Source organism: Thunnus albacares, chromosome 2 (assembly GCF_914725855.1).
Source record: "Thunnus albacares chromosome 2, fThuAlb1.1, whole genome shotgun sequence".
NCBI lineage: Eukaryota > Metazoa > Chordata > Actinopteri > Scombriformes > Scombridae > Thunnus > Thunnus albacares.
The window spans coordinates 27,949,028-27,968,502 of NC_058107.1; the positions used below are offsets into that span (position 1 = coordinate 27,949,028).

Below are 19,475 nucleotides of genomic sequence, written 5' to 3' on the forward strand. Positions count from 1 at the left end.
AAAATAGCTTTGGTGCATTAGTCTCAAAAACTGCAGTGATTCAGGTATCAAACATTTTCACTCTTTTAACTCTTAATTCCTTTGCGGCCTTGTGGAAACTCCCACACAGTGAACATAGCACTGTAAGGCATTAAATATGATTTGTCCGTGTTACTACCTCTGCAAAACTGGATTAACTACTACAGAGGTTGAGTCATTCTCATGTAGTGCTTCCAACATTTGCCTTTGCCCTTTATTTCCCAACAAAAAAAAAAAGCACAGTATGCAGTGTGATTTAAACAACAGTATTAAGTGGCATTGACATACCTGACACAAACGAGTAAAACCTCAACAACTTCAGCAGTTGCAGGGTTACCTTACATTATCTTTATCTGACACGACAATTCTGTTCAATAACAATAGAGGGCGCCATTGCCCTTTCTTCAAATGAGCAGCTCATTCAAACATATCAAGCATGTCCAGGCATGACCCTCACTTCCATGAGACTGGTGTGAAGCATTTCCCAGGTGTTAGAAAATCAGTACTGATCTTGGATTGAACCAGTGTGTAAAGTTTAGATCTCTATGTGACCTGAAAAGTGATTCTGCACTAGCGACGTTTTAATTGGAAGTGTTATCTTAAAGCGACAAAAGCACAAATGAGAGGAGGTTGGAATGAGAGTGATGAGCTGAGCTTATAGTTGACTTTTGTTGCTCATATGGCTCCACAAGTGATAACAGGAGCAGAACCACCACTATGCTTCCATGTCTTAAGGCATCTTCAGACATCTTCTAAAGAAATCTTCATCATTTGACTTCTGTAGTTTAAAAGGTTCTGATGTGCTTTTGCAAAAAATAGATAAAAATGACAATTAAGCACCTGAAAGCCAATTGGAAACCTATTTTATTTGAGCTATAAGTCATGCTGAGTTACGTTTTGCATTGTGTTTATCCAGCATATTCTCCTTTTCTTCCCAACCTTTCAGTTATTCTGAAGGGGCACCCCTTACCATAAGAAAAAAAAAAGCAATTAAAATTCTTCATGTTAAAATGTTAATTGAGGGAGGTAGCGGATAGGGGAAATGGTTTGCAAGGTGCAAAAACAAAAATGTAGTTTTAAAAAACAAAATGAAAAACAAAAGAAGCCAAAATTCTAAATACAAGCAGCCAAAAAACTTTGCCTCAATAAAATACAGTCTGAAATTGACCAAATTATGATTTGAATTAGTAAATGTTTGACTAAAACAATAAGTAAACAACTCTACAGATCTGACTTTCATTCCATGCCAACTTTCGGTAGTTGACAGTTTTCTATAAATGATGCTACTGACACATTTCAGTTGGTATATACTGAGGTTGGATACCCAGCCGTCTTCACAGGAACGATAAATCAATGTAAGACTGAGCCTGCGGGATATCGATGTGGACCACCGTGTGAAACTGTCAGTGCAGGGTTTATTTTAACCCTGAATTACATATACAGTAATAAGGAAGCTTACAGTTTACACATGATTAAATGTGGGTGTAAGCTTCAGGCCATGTCAATATAGACATCAACAACACAGCTGTCAACATCTTTTACTGTCACACTTCCTCCACATAAGGCCAAAAATATCCACACTCATTGAATTTTTTTTTTTTAAGAGGAAACCCATTCATATAGGAATGGGTCTCTGGTTGCTCATATCAAAAAGGATTACATCTGGAGGCGGGACAGGTCTCAGTAGGCACAGCGATAGTGTGGGAACAAATGTTACATCTTACTGGACAGACAGTTAAGAATCTCCTGTTTCACAATGATAGATCTGCAAAATATGTTGTTTAAAAAGGTTCATATGATCTGATTTTGTTCTTGTGGTATCACGGTGCAGATTTGTACTTAGCGAGAAGAGATGCCTATTTTATGCTGCTGCAAAATAGAGCTGTCAGAAATAGTAACTGGAGCATGATCCGCACCAGCTCCATTTTCATAATTAGGAGTCCCTCGGAGATTGCATCGACTGTGCTGCTGACAGTCACAGTGAGACAACAGGTGGAGAACCGTGCCTGACGACCTGAAGACTCTATTAGAATGACTGCTAATGAGCCAACTAAGTTAGCATTTGTAGATATGCTTTTTATAACCGGCTTCATGTAGCAATCTCAACGCTACTTCTTCCTTGTAACCTATTTATTGTACATTGGTAGTAATCCCAGGTAAATTCAACGCAAATCCTTTGAGGTGTCTGGTTTTTTTTTGTTGATTTCAGTTTAGTGTCAATGTGTTTGTTTAGAGCTTTGTCAAAACACAAATATTTAATATCAGATATTTTGTTCTTGCCTTGGCCGTTGATAGAAAATAAATCCTAAATCCCTGAATGACAGAAGATATGGAGAGTCTTCTCAAGTGGGTGAGCATGTGCAGAGGTTTATAGATATTCCAGATATAGAAAGTAATCAGACATAATATTTACTGTACATGACATTTTTTTATCATTTGACTGGTTTATAAGAAATAATGGATTTCCTCTCTGAATGGAACATTTTAATCAAGTTGTTTACGAGGTTCAGTCGACCCTCTGTGGACTGAAGGCTGGTCTGCATATTTCCTGAATCACAAGTCAGTGTGACACTGGATTTATAAATCTACTAGCCTATTCATTAACATCCTTTTCCTCTTCTTTTCACTTTCTAAACTACTTTTTTCAAGGCAAACTTGAAGCACACGGTTATGAGCGGAAATTCCCATCTCTGGACATAATGGTCAGAGTTTGAGTTTTCTGAATAGGCGAAGGAAATGCAAGATCTTGGATGAATAATTTCTAAAGGAGAAGATTGCGCTGTCGTTCTTGGTCTCATGCATCCATAGCAAAAGGTCTATATCAGTCCTAAAGGTTTCAGAACTTGAGCAGATTCTTAGCTTTCAATGTCTGATACAAAGATGTGTCTTAACCACTGGGATTTTTTTGAATTCATATGATTCACATGAATAAAAAAGGAAAGGGGGAACTTCTTTATCTGGATCCAGTACAGTTCTGAGACACCAAGCATAAAGGATTTACTATAACAGCTGAAAAACTCACTACCTTTTTAAATATTCAACCCAAAAAAAAAAAAAGTTATTCAGGAAAAAGATGAAGACTTGGACAAGTAAGCTTTGATTTTTTTTTTTTTTTTTTTTTTTTTTAAATCTGACAGAACCTTTTAAATTCAAGCCCACAAAATATTTGGAAGTGGAAGTAGGGCAAATAAAATAGTTTTCTGAACTGTACATATTTTCCCTCAAGTTCTAATGATGCCACATAAAATGCTCACAATTACAGCTACAAACAGCTCTCATCCTGCAGGACTTTCAAGTTTATTTTACTTATATAACACTTTAAAAAGAAAAGTGCTTCACAACGACAGACATATGTATACACATACAAGCACAAGGACATGTATGTGCAGATGATTGTGAAAATAGAGCAGGATTAAAATAGAAACCAATTTAAACACAAGAAATCAGATAAAATAAAAACAGATTAAACACAATTAAAACCCAGAGAATAAAAGTGAGTCTTAAGGTGCATCTTAACAGGATCACCAGACTCAGGCAGGCTATTCAGGAGCCGCTACAGAAAACACTGGAAACTGACCTCAAGCAGTGAAAAAAAATAGTTTCATTTCAAATCGATATCTGTTCCTGTGGAATGGTTCCGAGATCAAAACATGTTGTCCATCAAACAAATGACATAAAATGACTAAAGACCACAAACAGTTGAAAGACTTCTTTTCCAACATTGAACCCTGTTCCTCAAAGGAAAAAGGAATTTGATTATCTTACTGTTCATTTCTCGGAGTAATAATTTGTCAAGTATTCAAGATTTGTCGGCGTCACAAGTTTTCATCGTTGAGTGAGAAATTAGGCAGATTCACAGCAGGGATTATCACCCACACAGTGTTTTTGTTGTTGTTGTTGTTGTTGTTTTTCTTTAAAGCTTATCATTTCAAATGGCAGGTCGTGCTGTTTTCAGAGGGATAAGAAAAAAAGATTTAGAAATGTGATTTGCTGCAAATGCAAAAACTGTCAAAAGATTAGTTCGCACATATATAAGAGGAACAATCTGATTCATCACCAACATACTGTATGATAATCATACAAAATGCATTAACATCAAATTGCTGTTGAACCCTAAAGGAAACGCGGCCTTCACAAAAAGAGAAAGAGACATTTAACAGATGTCAGACGTAGAGTGGTGATTGTGTAATGGATGTTATGAAGCTTGGAGCCATCACACAGATTCTCCTCTCGACCAAATTAAGTGTAGTAATGCATTTTGTAATCTATTTGGAAATTCACCAAACAAAATATTTGACAAGCTTTTACCTCCTTGTCTGAGCTATCATGTTATGGCTAAGCGATACAGGGATAATCATCTGTGTTTTCATTCGATATTTAAACACGAGTGAGTTCCAAAAATGAAGACATTTGTGTCTCTTGACTGTGAATGCAGCCTTCAAAACCAGCAAATACACATTGAAGTTTGTAGACTATAGTATCACAATAAGTAAAATTCCCTAACCAGACTGCATTTTGTCTCATATCACAATACTATTATTATATTACCTCTAAATACTACATAAATTCATTATTTATTGACTCTGCATGGTGGTGACTTCAACCATCACTGATATCAGCACAGACACTACATAGATCATAACTATGATTAAACCTCATTGTTAAACCAAACAAAAGAATCTGCGAAGAACAGGATGAAAAGATCAATTCTTGTGGCTTTTATACAATCAAACACAAATTCTGTGTGAGATATGAGATTTGTTGGTTTCCTTTCTTCTTCTTCTTCTTTTTTTTTTTAAACACAGATCACAGATATAGTCTCCTATAGTCTTGGTTAGAGGACTAACAATGACTGGTAGCCAAAAGTCTTATAGTAAAAAAGAAAGAGGCTCTCCAGCTTGGATTACTAAAAGAATTTGCAGCCCACTCATGTATTACAATGTCTACTGGATAAGCATATTACAATATGCTTCAGGCCCTGAGCTCAGTGTGAAGATGGGTCCTTGTCACGTCATGGGGACAAAGACTATTGTATCACAGAAAGACGCTTTAAGGCGTCTCACAACAAAAGCCTACAGGGAGAGGTTTCAGATTCGAGGGCATTGTAAGGGAAACCTCTCAAAATGTAGGCCAACAGCACATGTTTATGTGATGTATAAAAAAAAAAAAGACACACGCTTATTTATGATAAAGATGTAGCAAATACAAAATGTCGCATTGAAACTGCATCTGAATTGTAATTGAACCTATTTGGTGCAACATAATTAAAAATCCCCCTCCAGCCAAAAATGTGTTTGTGTTATTGTTAACTCACTTGGATGTTTGAGTGTCACTATGCTGAATGATGTTTGTTCAGAGATGGACACTAGAAAGCTGTTTTATCATTCATCTGTGCTCAGTTTAAATCTCAGTTTAAAACATGTATGTACAAGTATGATTTTGTGACATCACAGCTAGTTTGGAGGCCAGTCGTGGTTCAATATGCAACTTATACAAGTGTGATGTAGAGACTTGATAACTTTAGCACACGCAAGCTGAGAATGGACTTTCCAGTGAAATAGGAGACATCTTGTGTCCAGCAGTTAAACTTTTGACACGAACAATATTTGCATCCTCGTAGATTCTGGATTTTTGAATGGGTGGATGCAATTTTAAGAATTTATAACAAAGTAATTAAACGTTTTTGTGTAAAAACCGTATAATTTTTATGCAAAGCTGTAAGCTTCAACTTGTCAGCTTTTCTGAGTGATGTGAGAGCAGTGTATTTTTCTTTGTTTTTCAACTGGACAAAGTCAGCTGGATTTATATGAGTTTTGGCAAGATTAGATTTTGGCAGCCATAAAGGCTGGAGGTGTCAAAACAAACCCAATTCCAAATCTGATTTTTGCCATAATTTTGTCTCCCTAACCCAGTAAACCTAATCCTAAAACCTAAAACCAATCTTGTGTCATTTCTAGTGGTTTGATAATGTGACAAATGTTTTCAGTCCAAACAAACTTCTCCTCAGTTAAAATGTTTAAATGCCATCATTTACAACTGCCCTAACAAGACAGAAATGAAGACGCACCAGAAGTTTATTTCGCCACTATAAACATGCTTGTTTTGAACACATCCTCATTATCCTCCATGTTTCTATCCTGCTTCCATGACCAGATGGCTCTGCTATCCTTGCTGCCCCATCATCCCACCTCTGAAACTATATTTTGTCTATTTCCTTACTCCTGAACCTGCTCTGCTACTTACTGCCTCTCTGCTTGGTTGTGTCCTATAGAGAATCCAATTTATATACTGAAGCTGCACCTCTGATAACAATCACTCACATATTTCACAAATTTTACAACTTGATGGACCTGACTACCGCATAAGTTGATAATACGTACAAAAAGAAAGGATGTGGTCCTGAAATAAATCTGCCCTGAGTTCCTGGTATACATGGTACACAAAGGCCAAATGTGGCTCCACCTCCCTCTGTCAGCCAATACATCTTCAACAGGAAGTTATTCTTTGTTGTTTCCCAAACAACCAGGGCCAAATTCCTTCCCAAAATGTCCTTGACGCAAAAAAACATACCGGTAAGGACTGGCAGTGGCGTTTAAGGAAACAGTACTCGATAGTGGGTGGGTGACCCTTGATGATCTCTCAATCATCATCCCACCAGGTCCTGTAGTTATTTTGAAGTGTGGGATATTCATTGCCCAGGATGGACCAATGGTTGCTCCCATCCTGCCTTTCAAAAGCACGGAAGCAGGTTGGAAATGCTACGGTGCTCACACGCCGTGACAAGAGGGGTTTATTTACTGTGCAAAAACTTTTCTGTGACATAATAGGCGGCACAAAAACAATTACTCTTAGAGATTTATGAGTCACAAGGAGGGTTTTAAAAAGGACCTAAACCTATTATCGCATCTAATTCTAAAGGTCCATCTGAGCTCAAAGAGGTCTTATGATTCTCTAAGACACAATTTTAAATAAGTAAGTAAAAAAAAAACTACTCTATGTATATATTTTTTACCTGAACTATTGTACTATACACTGTACATGTTGAGCGACATATTGTTTACACAATCTTAACAGAAAAAAAAAATCATATGGAACATTTAGAGATCAAAGTTCATGTTATGCTGTGATCAGTGAGATAAAGGAAGATAAAGAAGAGTGGATTATACCCAACGCCCGAGGTACCTCAAGATAAGAGAGCTAAAAATACCTCTTCCTAAAAACAGGATGACTCTCAGTCTAACAATACACACTGATTCAAAGGTAGGTGTTGGGATTTCCTTTAAAAATTGCCGGTAGGTTTTCTTTTCAGATGTGATCTTGGAGATGAGAGTCATTTCCTTCTCTCCACAGACTCCTCAAAGCTCATGTAAATCACACAACACAGTCTTTCCTGGTGGTACAGACTCAGGGCCAGACTGACAAAAATAACACTGCACAATGGTGCGCTGAGATTTTAATTGAGTTTGCTTGTGTTCGACGCCTAATAAGACAGCAGCTGATTTTACAGTCGGGTCCTGCCCTCAAAGACACATTCTGCCAGTGAAGGATGGCTCATAGGCACAGTACAGCAGTGGGGTTTCTATGAGATCACCAGGCTCAGAAAATAAATAATAACATATTGATCTAATTATTAGTACATTAGGAGGTAATACATTCATGGAAAATGAAAAGATGAACTGACAGAGAGGCGCCACCACAGCAAAACTGTCAGTCACTAATTGCACGATGACCTTAGTAAATCCAATGGAATACATAATAAATATCTGTTACTATAACTCCTCCTATTATTTCCATGATCCTCCCTTAAATGCAATAAGCTGAGAGGCACATCTGACAAATGACACACAGACTGCAGCTCCAGCGTTCTGTGACTGTTCTATTCTGAGAAATATCGTACGTGTTACCGGCAAATGCGTCGCATCTATGTCTAAAAACTGGCACAACAGCCTTTGTAAATCCATCTCTCAGAGTATTGGTCACTTTGACACATTGGATGTCTTTGTGACAGGGGTATCAACTGATATCCTTCCAGACAAGAAGCTATCTCCCTAATCAATAAGACAATCCTCTTCTCTATGAAGTGATAATAAAGTAGCTGTCAGACAGCGGAGCGACTTGTCAAACTATAATAAAAATGTCCTGCTCCCGAAATAGGTTGAAGATGTAACAATATCTTATAAATGTATGTTGCAATAACATCACACTGACTACTGATTATCATAGGAAGTACAATTCTATATTTTATTTAACTGATGATATACAGGACCAGTCAAAGGTTTGGACACACTTTTACATTCAAAGGAATAAGGAAGGTGTGTCCAAACTTTTGACTGCTACTATAAATACTTATTTTGTAATGTAATAAGCTCTTATTGCAACCTTGTATTCCTCACAATAGCCCATTACTAGCATTATTATTGCATCATCAGTTAAAAATATACACCCCTTACTAAGTAATAACAGCCAGTTAATGTAACAATGTGGTGTCATTACATTATCTGGCAATGTATCACTTTAACTAAACTAAACTTTAACTAAAATTTCAAACCATTTAGAGAATTCTCATTCTCATTTTTATAATTTGCAATGTTTACAGCATAACTAGCCTAGCTGATACACACCTTTTTAAAATGAGGTAGCACGCTGATGTGCACAAAACTAGAAACTGCTATGCAAATATTCCTTCACCATGTAAATAGAATATGAAGTGTGCCCTTGTTTTTGAAATTCAGCGCGCATATTGCATTACAAATTGAGATGTTCGCACCAGTAATTTCCCCATCACAGCTCAGAGAGCACAATGGTCAATCATTTGTGTTTTCCCACTTCGTACACTCACATGGGGTCTTTCTGAACTTTGAAGCCATTTGGCAACATCTAGCAGTTATCTATTCAAAACCAAGCTGCAATAACAACACTAAAAGGACTATCCTGTTATTACGTTGTGAGCTGGGTTGAACTAAGATAACTGCTCTTTAGCTGTTAGCTGGTTGATCTAATGGAAACGTTGAACGACAACAACCTTGTTGTCATGCTTTTGTGTGAATCACGCAGCCATTAATTTTAACACTGAGGGAAAAGATACTAGCCACAGGCAAACTGTTACTATATTTCGCAGCTCCATTAAAAATATTGATCAAAGCCATGAATGATTCACAGTGTCAGAGAACAGTAAAAGATTGCTGTCCACCACAGGGGTTTCAGCCATAAATGTCAGCTTAGAAAGAGAAAAAATAGGGAGGAGACTCTGAATGATAACAATCACACCACTCAACCACTGTCATGTGGGTAAAAAAGTAACAGGGAGGAGGTGGCTGTTCACAGTTGATGAGCAAGACAAACATTTATCAGGCCCGTGGTAACAGGAAAACAGCAAGCCCTGTGCGGCGACACACCAGGGACAAAGGATGCAAAAGAAGAAACAAAATATCCTCAAGACTCTGTGCCTTTACTTAACTTTCAAATGAAGTCTTCACCGAGAGACTGATAAATGGATCAAGTGAAATGAGACCGAGAAACTGATATTGTGATACTATTTCTGAAAGAAAAAGAAATGTGGACAGCAGATTTTTCCATTTTAGGCAGTAATTTTCAAGTTGGCAGTACTGTGTACACAATAGTTTTTGCCAGCAATGCATATTTCTTTTTTTTCTGCTAATGCAATTATTTGACTATTTTGTTCATTAATTGCAGGTGCCATAGTTGAGTATGACATTTTTACTGAACTACCCAGATAAAGTATAAAACTGAGACAAGAAAACTTTACATACAAACAAACTGACAGATTTTATCTTCATGTGGTTAACAGGATGCAGGTGTTACCACTGTGGTGGCAGCTGCACAAAACACAACAGTCTTTAAGATACACTACTCTGGATTTTTCAGTTTCTATAACTTATAAATCCATAACCTTTAAACCATAAACTGGCAGGTCATTCCAGATCCCTCTTTGATCAACCAATCCTGAAGGAAGGTGCTGCATCTATGCTGTTTTAGGATTTAGGTACTGTACTGTAATGTGCAACCTTGTTTAGGGCTCCAGCATATATTTTAGCTTCAATTAGGTCACTCAGGAATATGCACACTCCATCGTGTTTCTTTCCAAATTAAGCATGAACCAGCCTTGGGACTGTTGGTCTGAATGATGTGGCCTAGGCCTGGGGGTCGGAGCCAGCAAATCAGAGGAGCAGCCATTTTCCAGTCCATTAATAACATAATGAGGTGACCACCAAGTACCTAATACGATCACTTAAACCCTTAATGGTTAAGGCATCCTACAACGACAGGGTCCAAAGAGCAGTAGCTATGGTACCCACAGCAGCACATGGTCACTCATACTAATGTCGCATGGCACCTGCTGTTACCAAGAAATTAACTAAAATCCAACTGCAGTCTTGCACTAAAAAGTCATATTGCCTGACTGATTTATGTTGTACTTTGTGTTGGAAATGTAAGCGTGAAGGAGATCCTCTAAGAATAGTGTTTAAACTTATGTTAGTGTGATAAAGCAGTCACTCTGGGCAGAGTTGGGGACTGACTGGGCTGTTTTTTTTTCCAAACTTGTAAATACTGGGAAGGCTTACTTTTTCCCCCTGTGACATTATGATGTGCTGCTCTGATTAACTACTGCGAATCAAACGTATGATCTGGTTGATCAGTCAATCACCTGCTGAGCTGAATCAGACAGGTACTAGATGACAGGTAGATGTGGCCTTCGCTGTATGATGCAGCTCTACTGCTCGTCTTCCCTGAAGCGTAACAAGCCCGATGTTTTATTTTCTTTTATGTGATAATTTCTTCTGAAATTAGAAACCATTACAGCCTCTGCTATAAAAACGCTGCAGGAAATCCTGCTGGACCAATAATGATAACAGCAGCACAAAGGTTGGGCAGGTACATCATAATATTTGAAGATAGGTCTATTTTCCAGTACCGACACATGACTGCTCCCTCTCAGGTTAAAAAGGTAGAAAAAGAAAAAAATGCAACTGCTGCAATGTGGCAGCATTTTGGGTTTGTACTAATTGATACTAAAGAGCTAGAAAGCCGTCAAGTAGCATTACTTACATCTCAGAACGCTATGAGGTGAACAGATGAATGTTGTGTGAGGTTTTAAGGTTGCACAGGCCTGTTTAAGTATAGAAACCTTTAGGTTAATAGGCTGGATATGGTAGTGGATAGGACACAAGCACTGGCTATACTGTACAGCAAGTTCTATAGGTTCCTGGCATCAACAATGCTGTCCAGTCCTCTGCTACTGTTTGACAGACATTGACATTGACATTATGCAGATTGATGAGAAGTGGTGTAAATTATTGGCAAAAGTTTAACATGCTGTCTCTGCTATTTTTAGAGTGCACAGTGTGAGTGGGTGACATTACAGAGAACAATCAGCAGGAACATGGGAGAGCCCAGAGTGTCAAATACAGAGAGAATCTATCCAGTCATAACAAGAAGAGTTTGTTGTTCATACAGAGCCAGTTCAGAGCATAATCCTAAACCGCAAAGCATAAATCTGGTGTGAAATTACAAATGACACAAAATATTAGGCCAGTGTAAAGAAATAAAGAGCAGATTCCAGCCACATCTCAACACCTATTCCTGATTTTTCCCATGAGCATAGCTCTTTCATCATCGCTACGATTGTCAAGCTCAAATATCTATCACTGAGTGTTGACAGTTTTGGACTCAGAAATTTGGGTGTTCTCACAAAAAAAAGTTATATATTTGCAACAACACTAGGAATGGATCACAGCATTCTTCTGCCACACCATCACACATGTTGAGGGGTTTTATTTGCACACCACTGTACAGGATATTGTGGTGACTCAGCAGGGGCTTGAATCTCAATGCCCGCAAGCTAACAAAAACAATCACCCCTTTGAGCTTCTCCGTGGTAGCCTCATACTTATAATGATCCCCATTTTAAGCACTCAGTAACTCGGCTTGAATCCTGCATGAGGGGATGAATACTCAAAAGGTCCAAGTAGGGGATTTGACCTTCTCGCATTTATGAAAGCCACAGATTTCTAGGGCTGGGTGATATGGACAAAATCAAATATCACAATATTTTTGACCAAATGCCTCGATATCAATATTGATACAATGTTGTAGGGATGACTATTTGTGCTTTCACAAAATATTTACACGATGAGATTTTTTTTGATAAATGATCATCAGTAATTTGGATATAATGACTGAGTGGGTGAAGGCAAATAATAGAACAGCTAGAAAAGTCTGGTAAGTTCAGGAAATTACATAATTTTACTGTAATGCAGCCTTTAAAAGCAGGAAAAGACAACACTTATTCCTTATCACGATATTACGATATCTAGTCTCACATTACCTCACCCATCTAATGTTATTCTGGGGGGGAAGCACAATTTGCTGTCACACCATAGAGTAGATTAAAATTTTCTTGCTTGGTTACCGCGAGTACTGCATCACTTTTGATATACACATTTGTATTAATAAACAAATATAGTCTATACAAGGTCAGAAATAATGGTACCAGAGATCACAATAGTGCAATAAGTAAGCTGAACTTAATAAGTGGGCTACTTGTAATTGAAACTGCAGTCATTTTGATTAAATTAGGCATTTTTTTTAGGTCTATTTATACTCCCATGAGTATTTCTCAGATCAACACCTTCATGTTCACGTCATACACAAAGCAGATGGAGAAAACAGAAGAGTCAAGAAGACAACCTGACCTCAGCCATGAGAGAGACGGTTCAAAGGTGAAATACAATGCAGCTGTATCCAGTGGACATTTTGCGCAACTGTCCCATTTGTCAAGATTCAATTAATGAAGTAAGACCCAAAAGTACAACAGGTCCATAAGAGGTTGTGAAACTGCTATCGTTGTTACCAGCAATAACTGTTAATATTATCAGCCAATATCCATGAAACGCTTTTTCGACATAGAAGTCATGAACAGCTCTGCTATAGGCAGAGCTCGCACATGGCTGTCTGTACACTCATGGAAAGTGTCAAATACATCTGCCTACATGATCCGCAAAAAGACCCCAGAAGACTTCAATAATAAAGGAACTAGCTTCTGCTACCTCCACTTACAATAAGCATCTGCTGTATTCCCACTCATTTGATTCAAGTGTGACTGAAAAGGTGAGTCATATATGAGATACAGTATTAAATGTGCATTATGTGTATCGAGCAAAAGCTTACTGTTCAACACTCGTATTCCAAATAAGCCTCTCTGCTGATGTTCATTTGAGAAGCTTCACCAAACTGGTCAGTGAATAACAGGAGACCTGACAATACGCAACATGAGTCATCAGCTGTGGTTAAAATACAACTGAAACATGTTACAAAATATAATCAGGACAAACAATTTGCCTTAAATTCTATGTTTTTCTTATTAAAAAAATCCTTACAGCACCTAAAAATACACATGGAACAAAGTACATTTAGTAGTTATCACAGATGAAGATCACAGTGTGACTTAAAATTCATTTTTAACCACTCTTACACCATCAAGTTTGACCACTACCACAAAACAAAAGCAACTTCTACAATATTTCTACCATGACCACTTATAGCGCAATGTTCATGGGTCCATTCATAAATGCTCTGTACTTCAGACTGTTTGAACTACAACCATTGACCGAGCCAGTTGCTAGGAGCTGAGGAGAAAAATCTAATCTATCTTTGTTTCTATTCTCAGAGAAACAGCCTTTACTCCGAGACGGCTTGTTCTCTCTAGGTTTAATTTACAATCTCACAGTATCGATGTCCACCTGTTCCACCTTAATATTGCGTTAACACCCACTCGAATGAAACAGAGCGTACTCTCCTTTCAGTGAACAAGCAACAGTGAAGCAGCAGCCGCTGTTGGTCAGTATCTGTTTCAAAACACAACGAGGGAAGATAAGACCATGGTGAAACTAACAGCATTCATTCCAGCATGCGCGCAAACACATCCTTGCCGTTCTCTATCACACAGACAGCAGCGTGTATGCATTTTCTTACCGTGTAAAGCCCAATCCTGCACAAGGCGAGGGAGAGCTGCATGTGCTCCGACATTGTGCTCAGCCACAAGCGTAACCCCCGGCAACAAACAAGCCAAGCCTCGGGAGTAAGTGAATGGATGGAGGAGGATCAGGAGTAGCTGAACACAGTGGTGTCAGGTCAACAACATGAGTCCAGCCCTTCACTGTCTCACTGTCAGTAGCCCATATTCACAAGCAATTTCAGTTTACAATCTGGGCTTAACGGAGGGGTTCTGTAAGGGTGCAGATGAGCTGGATTGAAGGTTGTCTTGTGTTTACTCCCTGTATTCATTCATAGAAAGATAAACTATTGCCACAAGGATCAACGCACAGACACAAGCGTGAGATTAGTTTGTGAGGATCTCTCTCTCTCCACAGAGATTAAGGGCTCAGCGACAACTAGGGATCCAGAATAAGACTGCAAATTGGATTAGTCACCATTACACACCCACACACTATGCCCGTACTGTACGCACAGCTTCACAAAGTATGAAAACCATTGCTTTCTGTGCATGGAGGAGGATGAAAGGATGGACCACTCTGAGCTTACAGCGGTTGTGGGGAGTTCAGTCACTGGTTGTGGGACGCTTTGTCGGAAGTCTGTCTGTTCAGGGGAGAACTGTGAGTCATTTTGAATTAGCTTGTTTTGGTCAGCTGTCTAGTAATAGTTGCTGCCACCACCTGCTGACGTAACCATTGTTATAATATGTACTACTCACCTGTATAGCAATAACGCTAGGAGATATCTTATCACTCCAGCAACAATTAGCCTTGAGTTCAGACCGATTACATCTTCGAAAGGTTGCAAACATCATACTGCAACGTGCAACATCAAATTACATTTTAACTGTGCCTATAAGCGAACTAATTCATGTTTGGGTTCCATCTAGTACACTATCGCAAGTATACAAAGTTTAAAAATCAAGAATGGGAAAAGCTTGGCTTATGACAATGGCGTGTTATTTTTAGAGGACCACTGTCACTGTACTCAGTACATTAAAACACAGTTCTACTTTGTTTTTCACGACTGCAAACTCAACCACTGAGTGAAAAAACTGAATTTGGTCTGTCGTCTTACCTAATCTGGTTATGACATAATTACACCACAGATCAATAAACTAAAAAATAATGACTGTAAAACCATTAGTTTTATACACTGGTATACACGTCAATTTTATGCTCTCCATCATTTGGCAACATGAAGACTTTCCACAACACACTGCATCATGGTTGTTTTTAAGTCAAGTGCTCATTGTATTAGCCTATTTATTACGATAAGGAAGCTAAAAAGTACCTCCAGTCCACCCAGTTGTCACAACAAGAACAAAACATGGTCTTGTTTGTCATCTGTGTCTAAATCCGGCCCAGAACTTTTGTTCCGTTTCCACCTATTTCACTCTCTCTCGCTCTCTCTCTCTCTCGAATAAAATCCTAACAGTGCTGAACAGTGTGTGCAGTGGATATCCTCTTGTAATGCAACTCCTCATGTATCAAGGCAGCCTGGTTCTATTTTATCCGCTCTTGCTGTAGGTCAGCGTGATATGCTTTCCTATGAATGTCTTGAGTCCTTGATAAAGATTTCTTAAAGGTTTTTATGGATCGACTCCTCAAACAAAACAAGAGCTTCTACCTGCCTACCATGTCCTTAACATGTGTTTCTAGTGAGGAAAAGCCGAGTAGAGCCCTACACAAAAAGAGTAGTAAATGGCCTGAGAGACAGTAATAAAACAAAATGCAATAAAACTTAGGAGAACAGTTCACTAATGTTTCTTCAGAGCAATCATCCATCAAGGCATGTGGATTTCGAAATAAAAGGAATTCAAAGTGCTTGATTATGATCTAAAGGATTAACAAACCCCATAAACATTCCCTTATCTTCAACAGCAACAGTGATGCTGCCCCGGCCTGAGATGCTGACTCACTAGCACTCTCCACAGACGCAAGGGAATCACTGCAGTGAACTAGCTAGCAGACAAAAAAAAAAAAAAAACTGGCTGACATGCTGCTAAAATCAGGGGTTGAGGTTTAGGAATGCAGTTGTGCTCAGAAAGGTATTTCACATCACAGCTGGAGGCTACGCGCTTTAAATAAAAGGGCGGGTTTAAGGAACTGTGGCCAACTTGACCAAACTTTAGATGCATATCAATTCATATCTGTTCAAACTGAAACCTGAGTAAACCTGCTTCTCCCCAGTGGATTAAGTAAATGATTAGCCTAAAATCCAGCCACATAAAAAGGCACACATATTGTTGAAATATTTTGAGGGATTGTTGGACTCTTATCTACATACAATAGATAATTTTTGTTTGCCTCTATATAAAAAAAAAAAGTACCTGTATCTCTGCCAGCACCAGTGAGGTGTGGAACAAGGTCAGACAGGGGACAACACCGAGAGGAAAAGTAACACCAGCCTCGTCTCCCATAGGCTCACACGCTGTATTCATATGCTGCCAAGAACTTCCCATCAGCTCGCTTTCCTTTACGGAGGTGAGATGTCAATCTACTATAGCTCGCTGTGTGTCCTTGGAAAGGAGATCTTAAGTACAGCTTCAGCCAAAAACAAATGCAGGCTTCTACTAAGACAATTTAATTTCATTAAAAAAAAGGTGTGATCATAGTGCAGACTGGATACACGACAGAATGACTCCAAAATGCTGCGTACTGTATGTTGTATGTAGCGATGTTCTGTAAGGAATCTGTGGAAAAACTCAAACATCCTCTGAACTATGAACTCATAGCAAGTAACAGCTACTGTCAGCTACTGGCATCAAGACCTAAAATGCTTTTAGTATAATGACAGCAATCATCAGTGGAGGTCTCACATGTTAAATTATCTTGGGAATGTGTCTTCTTCGCTAACTGTGGGCTTTAACGCACGGCTGGGTGCTAAGGACCAATTCAGAAAGAATTGTAGAAATGATTGTGAACAGTATACTGTAATTGTAATGTTTTAAAACTGTCAACACTAATGATGTTCAGTGTGAGAACTACAGATGTCTCAAGGACAACTTCATATGCTTATCCATCATATGAGATGTTCATTTTTCCCCAAATAGGAGCTTGTAAAGAGGAGATAAATTGTTGTTGTTGATTAAAGCTGCAACAAAACAAAACCCACTTGTCGATTTTTTGTTTATGTCGTACATAATAGTAAACTTATTATTTTGGGGTTTTAAGACTGTTGATCAGACAAAACAAGACATTTGAAGACATCACCTTGTGCTTCAAGAAATTAGAACAAGCATTTCTCAATTAAACAAGTAATCGATTAATTGAGAAAATAATCTGCAGGTGTATCAATAATGAAAATGATTGACTGTATATATATATATATACATATAAAAACAGAGAATTTCTGGGCAAATGACAACCAAAACACTGTGCTTCTTGTTTGCCATTTGATCAAGTTAGATAGAAAACACACGTTTATTGACAACCATTATACCTGGTCAGATTTTATTCAGTTTAACATCATAAAAATCAAACTCTGCTACTTTCTACATACAACAACTACACAAAAAGGAAAAAGGGGAGACAAAGTAAACAGGTGGCAGACAGCTTGAGTAATAATTTAAAACTAAGTAGCTGAAAACAGGTGTTTGGCTAGTCGTTTTGCCTTTACCAAACTATTTTTAGTCATGACAGCTGAATAACAGTCTTCTCAGTTGGTGTACCTGTTGTCTAAAACGTCTTCTCTTTTCAGAAGTATGAGATGAGTATAGTGTTCGCCGTCGCTCCCAAAATATTTAATTAATAACCTGCTGAGGTGCAGAGAAAGTCCGCTTATTCCAAAGGGAACAGCTACGTGTAGTCTTGTGATTAAGTTATATATAATCTAGAAAAGAAAAAGGTTTAGCTATTAGCCTGCATTTCTGCTTTCACGAGTCATAGTTAAACCAAAATGTTATTCATTTACTTCAATAGACCCTTCTCGCAGCAGAAATTTTGACAAAGCAGGAAAAGCACAGGTATAAATGATAACATTAACAATGGCTCCATTCCACTTATTGTCCCAGTAAGCCATGTGAGTGAGCGAGTGCACAGTAGCAGAGCCTGAACTAACACGACTAAATGGACTGCAGCCGTCGTTAATGTGCTTTTCCTGCTTTGACAAGTCAAAATGACTGTGTGGGTCTATATGCTCCAAACAGAGTGGCTTAGTGTTTTTACGTTGTTCCAATCCAAGTATAACATGACTGATAATATGCAAAAATGCATAGAAGTCAATAAAATTAAGATACTCAATGTAACTGCTATATTGAAATAAAGAGACAATTATCTGAATTAGATAAACAAACAATCTTTGTCACACAACAGTTCAATTTTCCCTTATATTCTTCCTCAAAAGCCCAATGAAAAGAGGTGTGGGCCAGCCTACTGACAGAGGAATTTCTGTTTAGTTGTCCGTCACACCCATCATTACTGTGGTCTGACATCAATGTCCGGTGGTGGTTCTCACTGAATCTTTGGCATAACCTAAATTCCACACAAACCCCTACTGGTTGTTTCTACACCATCCAAAAGGTGCGGATCTGGCTTCCTCCGGGGCAGAGCTACAAAAATGACCTGAATGTCAGTTTACCTGAGGGTTCAGCTATTCGTGTGGAGCGAAAAATAAATAGCTGGTCTTTTCTTCAAAAAAAAAAACAGCAAATGTGTAAGGTTGAAGAAATAGCCTATAACACAGTGAAACAGCTGTAGTGTTAATAAAACCGTGCAAGAATAACAGTGCATCTCTATTTTCAAAACAGTATCTGCTACAATAAAACACAGTGATGCTGCACGTGCTTGTATGGGTGTGTTATATGCAACACACCCATACAACACAACTATAGTCTGGTGTCCTCATATACAAAGTAGCCATATCTTTGCTGTCACTCACAACAAGTGCAATTTGTCCTGTCTGGTGAAGTCTGCAACAAGTTACGGTCCGAGAGTTGGCCACACGGTACACTTGTAATTTGGTAAGGCTGTGTCATGGCAACAGCTAGCACCAAATTCCTCTCTCGGTGCTGCCGTTTTGTGTGGTCTTTTTTAACACTGTGCTGACCATGCAGGAGTAAAGTCCCTTCAACATGCTCCAGCTGCCAGTTAAAACAAAAACTACAGGCCAGATCTCTCCTGTACTACAGTTAGAGTTAAAACCACAGTTATCATCCAGCGACGTACAGCGATCATTTCTATTCATCCAAACTACCCTTACAGGCCAAACCTGATCTATAACCTCACGTAAAAATCATGAACAGGACATAAAATGAGCTCAAAGGTTTAGTAACAAGTTCATATTGATTTATAGGAAAGAGAGAGACATAGTTGTAGCCTGGGTTTTGTGCCAGGTCTCCAGTGTTGCACAGCAGGAAAGGAGGCCCTGCTCCTATTGAGTGCCTGACCTCCGAGGACAGCCAAGCACTCAGCTCCAACAGTCCACAGAGTTACAGCTGTGCT

At 38.5% G+C, this 19,475-nt stretch overlaps 1 protein-coding gene across 4 annotated transcripts in view; it reads right to left on the reverse strand.

The window, feature by feature from the left end:
* Nucleotides 1-19,475, reverse strand: part of arl15a (ADP-ribosylation factor-like 15a) — a 122,096-nt gene that overhangs the window by 98,649 nt on the left and 3,972 nt on the right. Inside the window, exon 1 of one of the 4 annotated variants that reach the window (XM_044376549.1) lies at nucleotides 14,011-14,124. The exons of 2 other annotated variants lie outside the window; for them this stretch is intronic. In XM_044376549.1, the coding sequence (XP_044232484.1) occupies nucleotides 14,011-14,064 (54 nt within the window). In that variant the 5' untranslated portion in view covers nucleotides 14,065-14,124. Of the gene's footprint in view, nucleotides 1-14,010; nucleotides 14,317-19,475 lie in introns of those variants that run through there. One more of the 4 variants, XM_044376576.1, reaches the window with a different exon arrangement.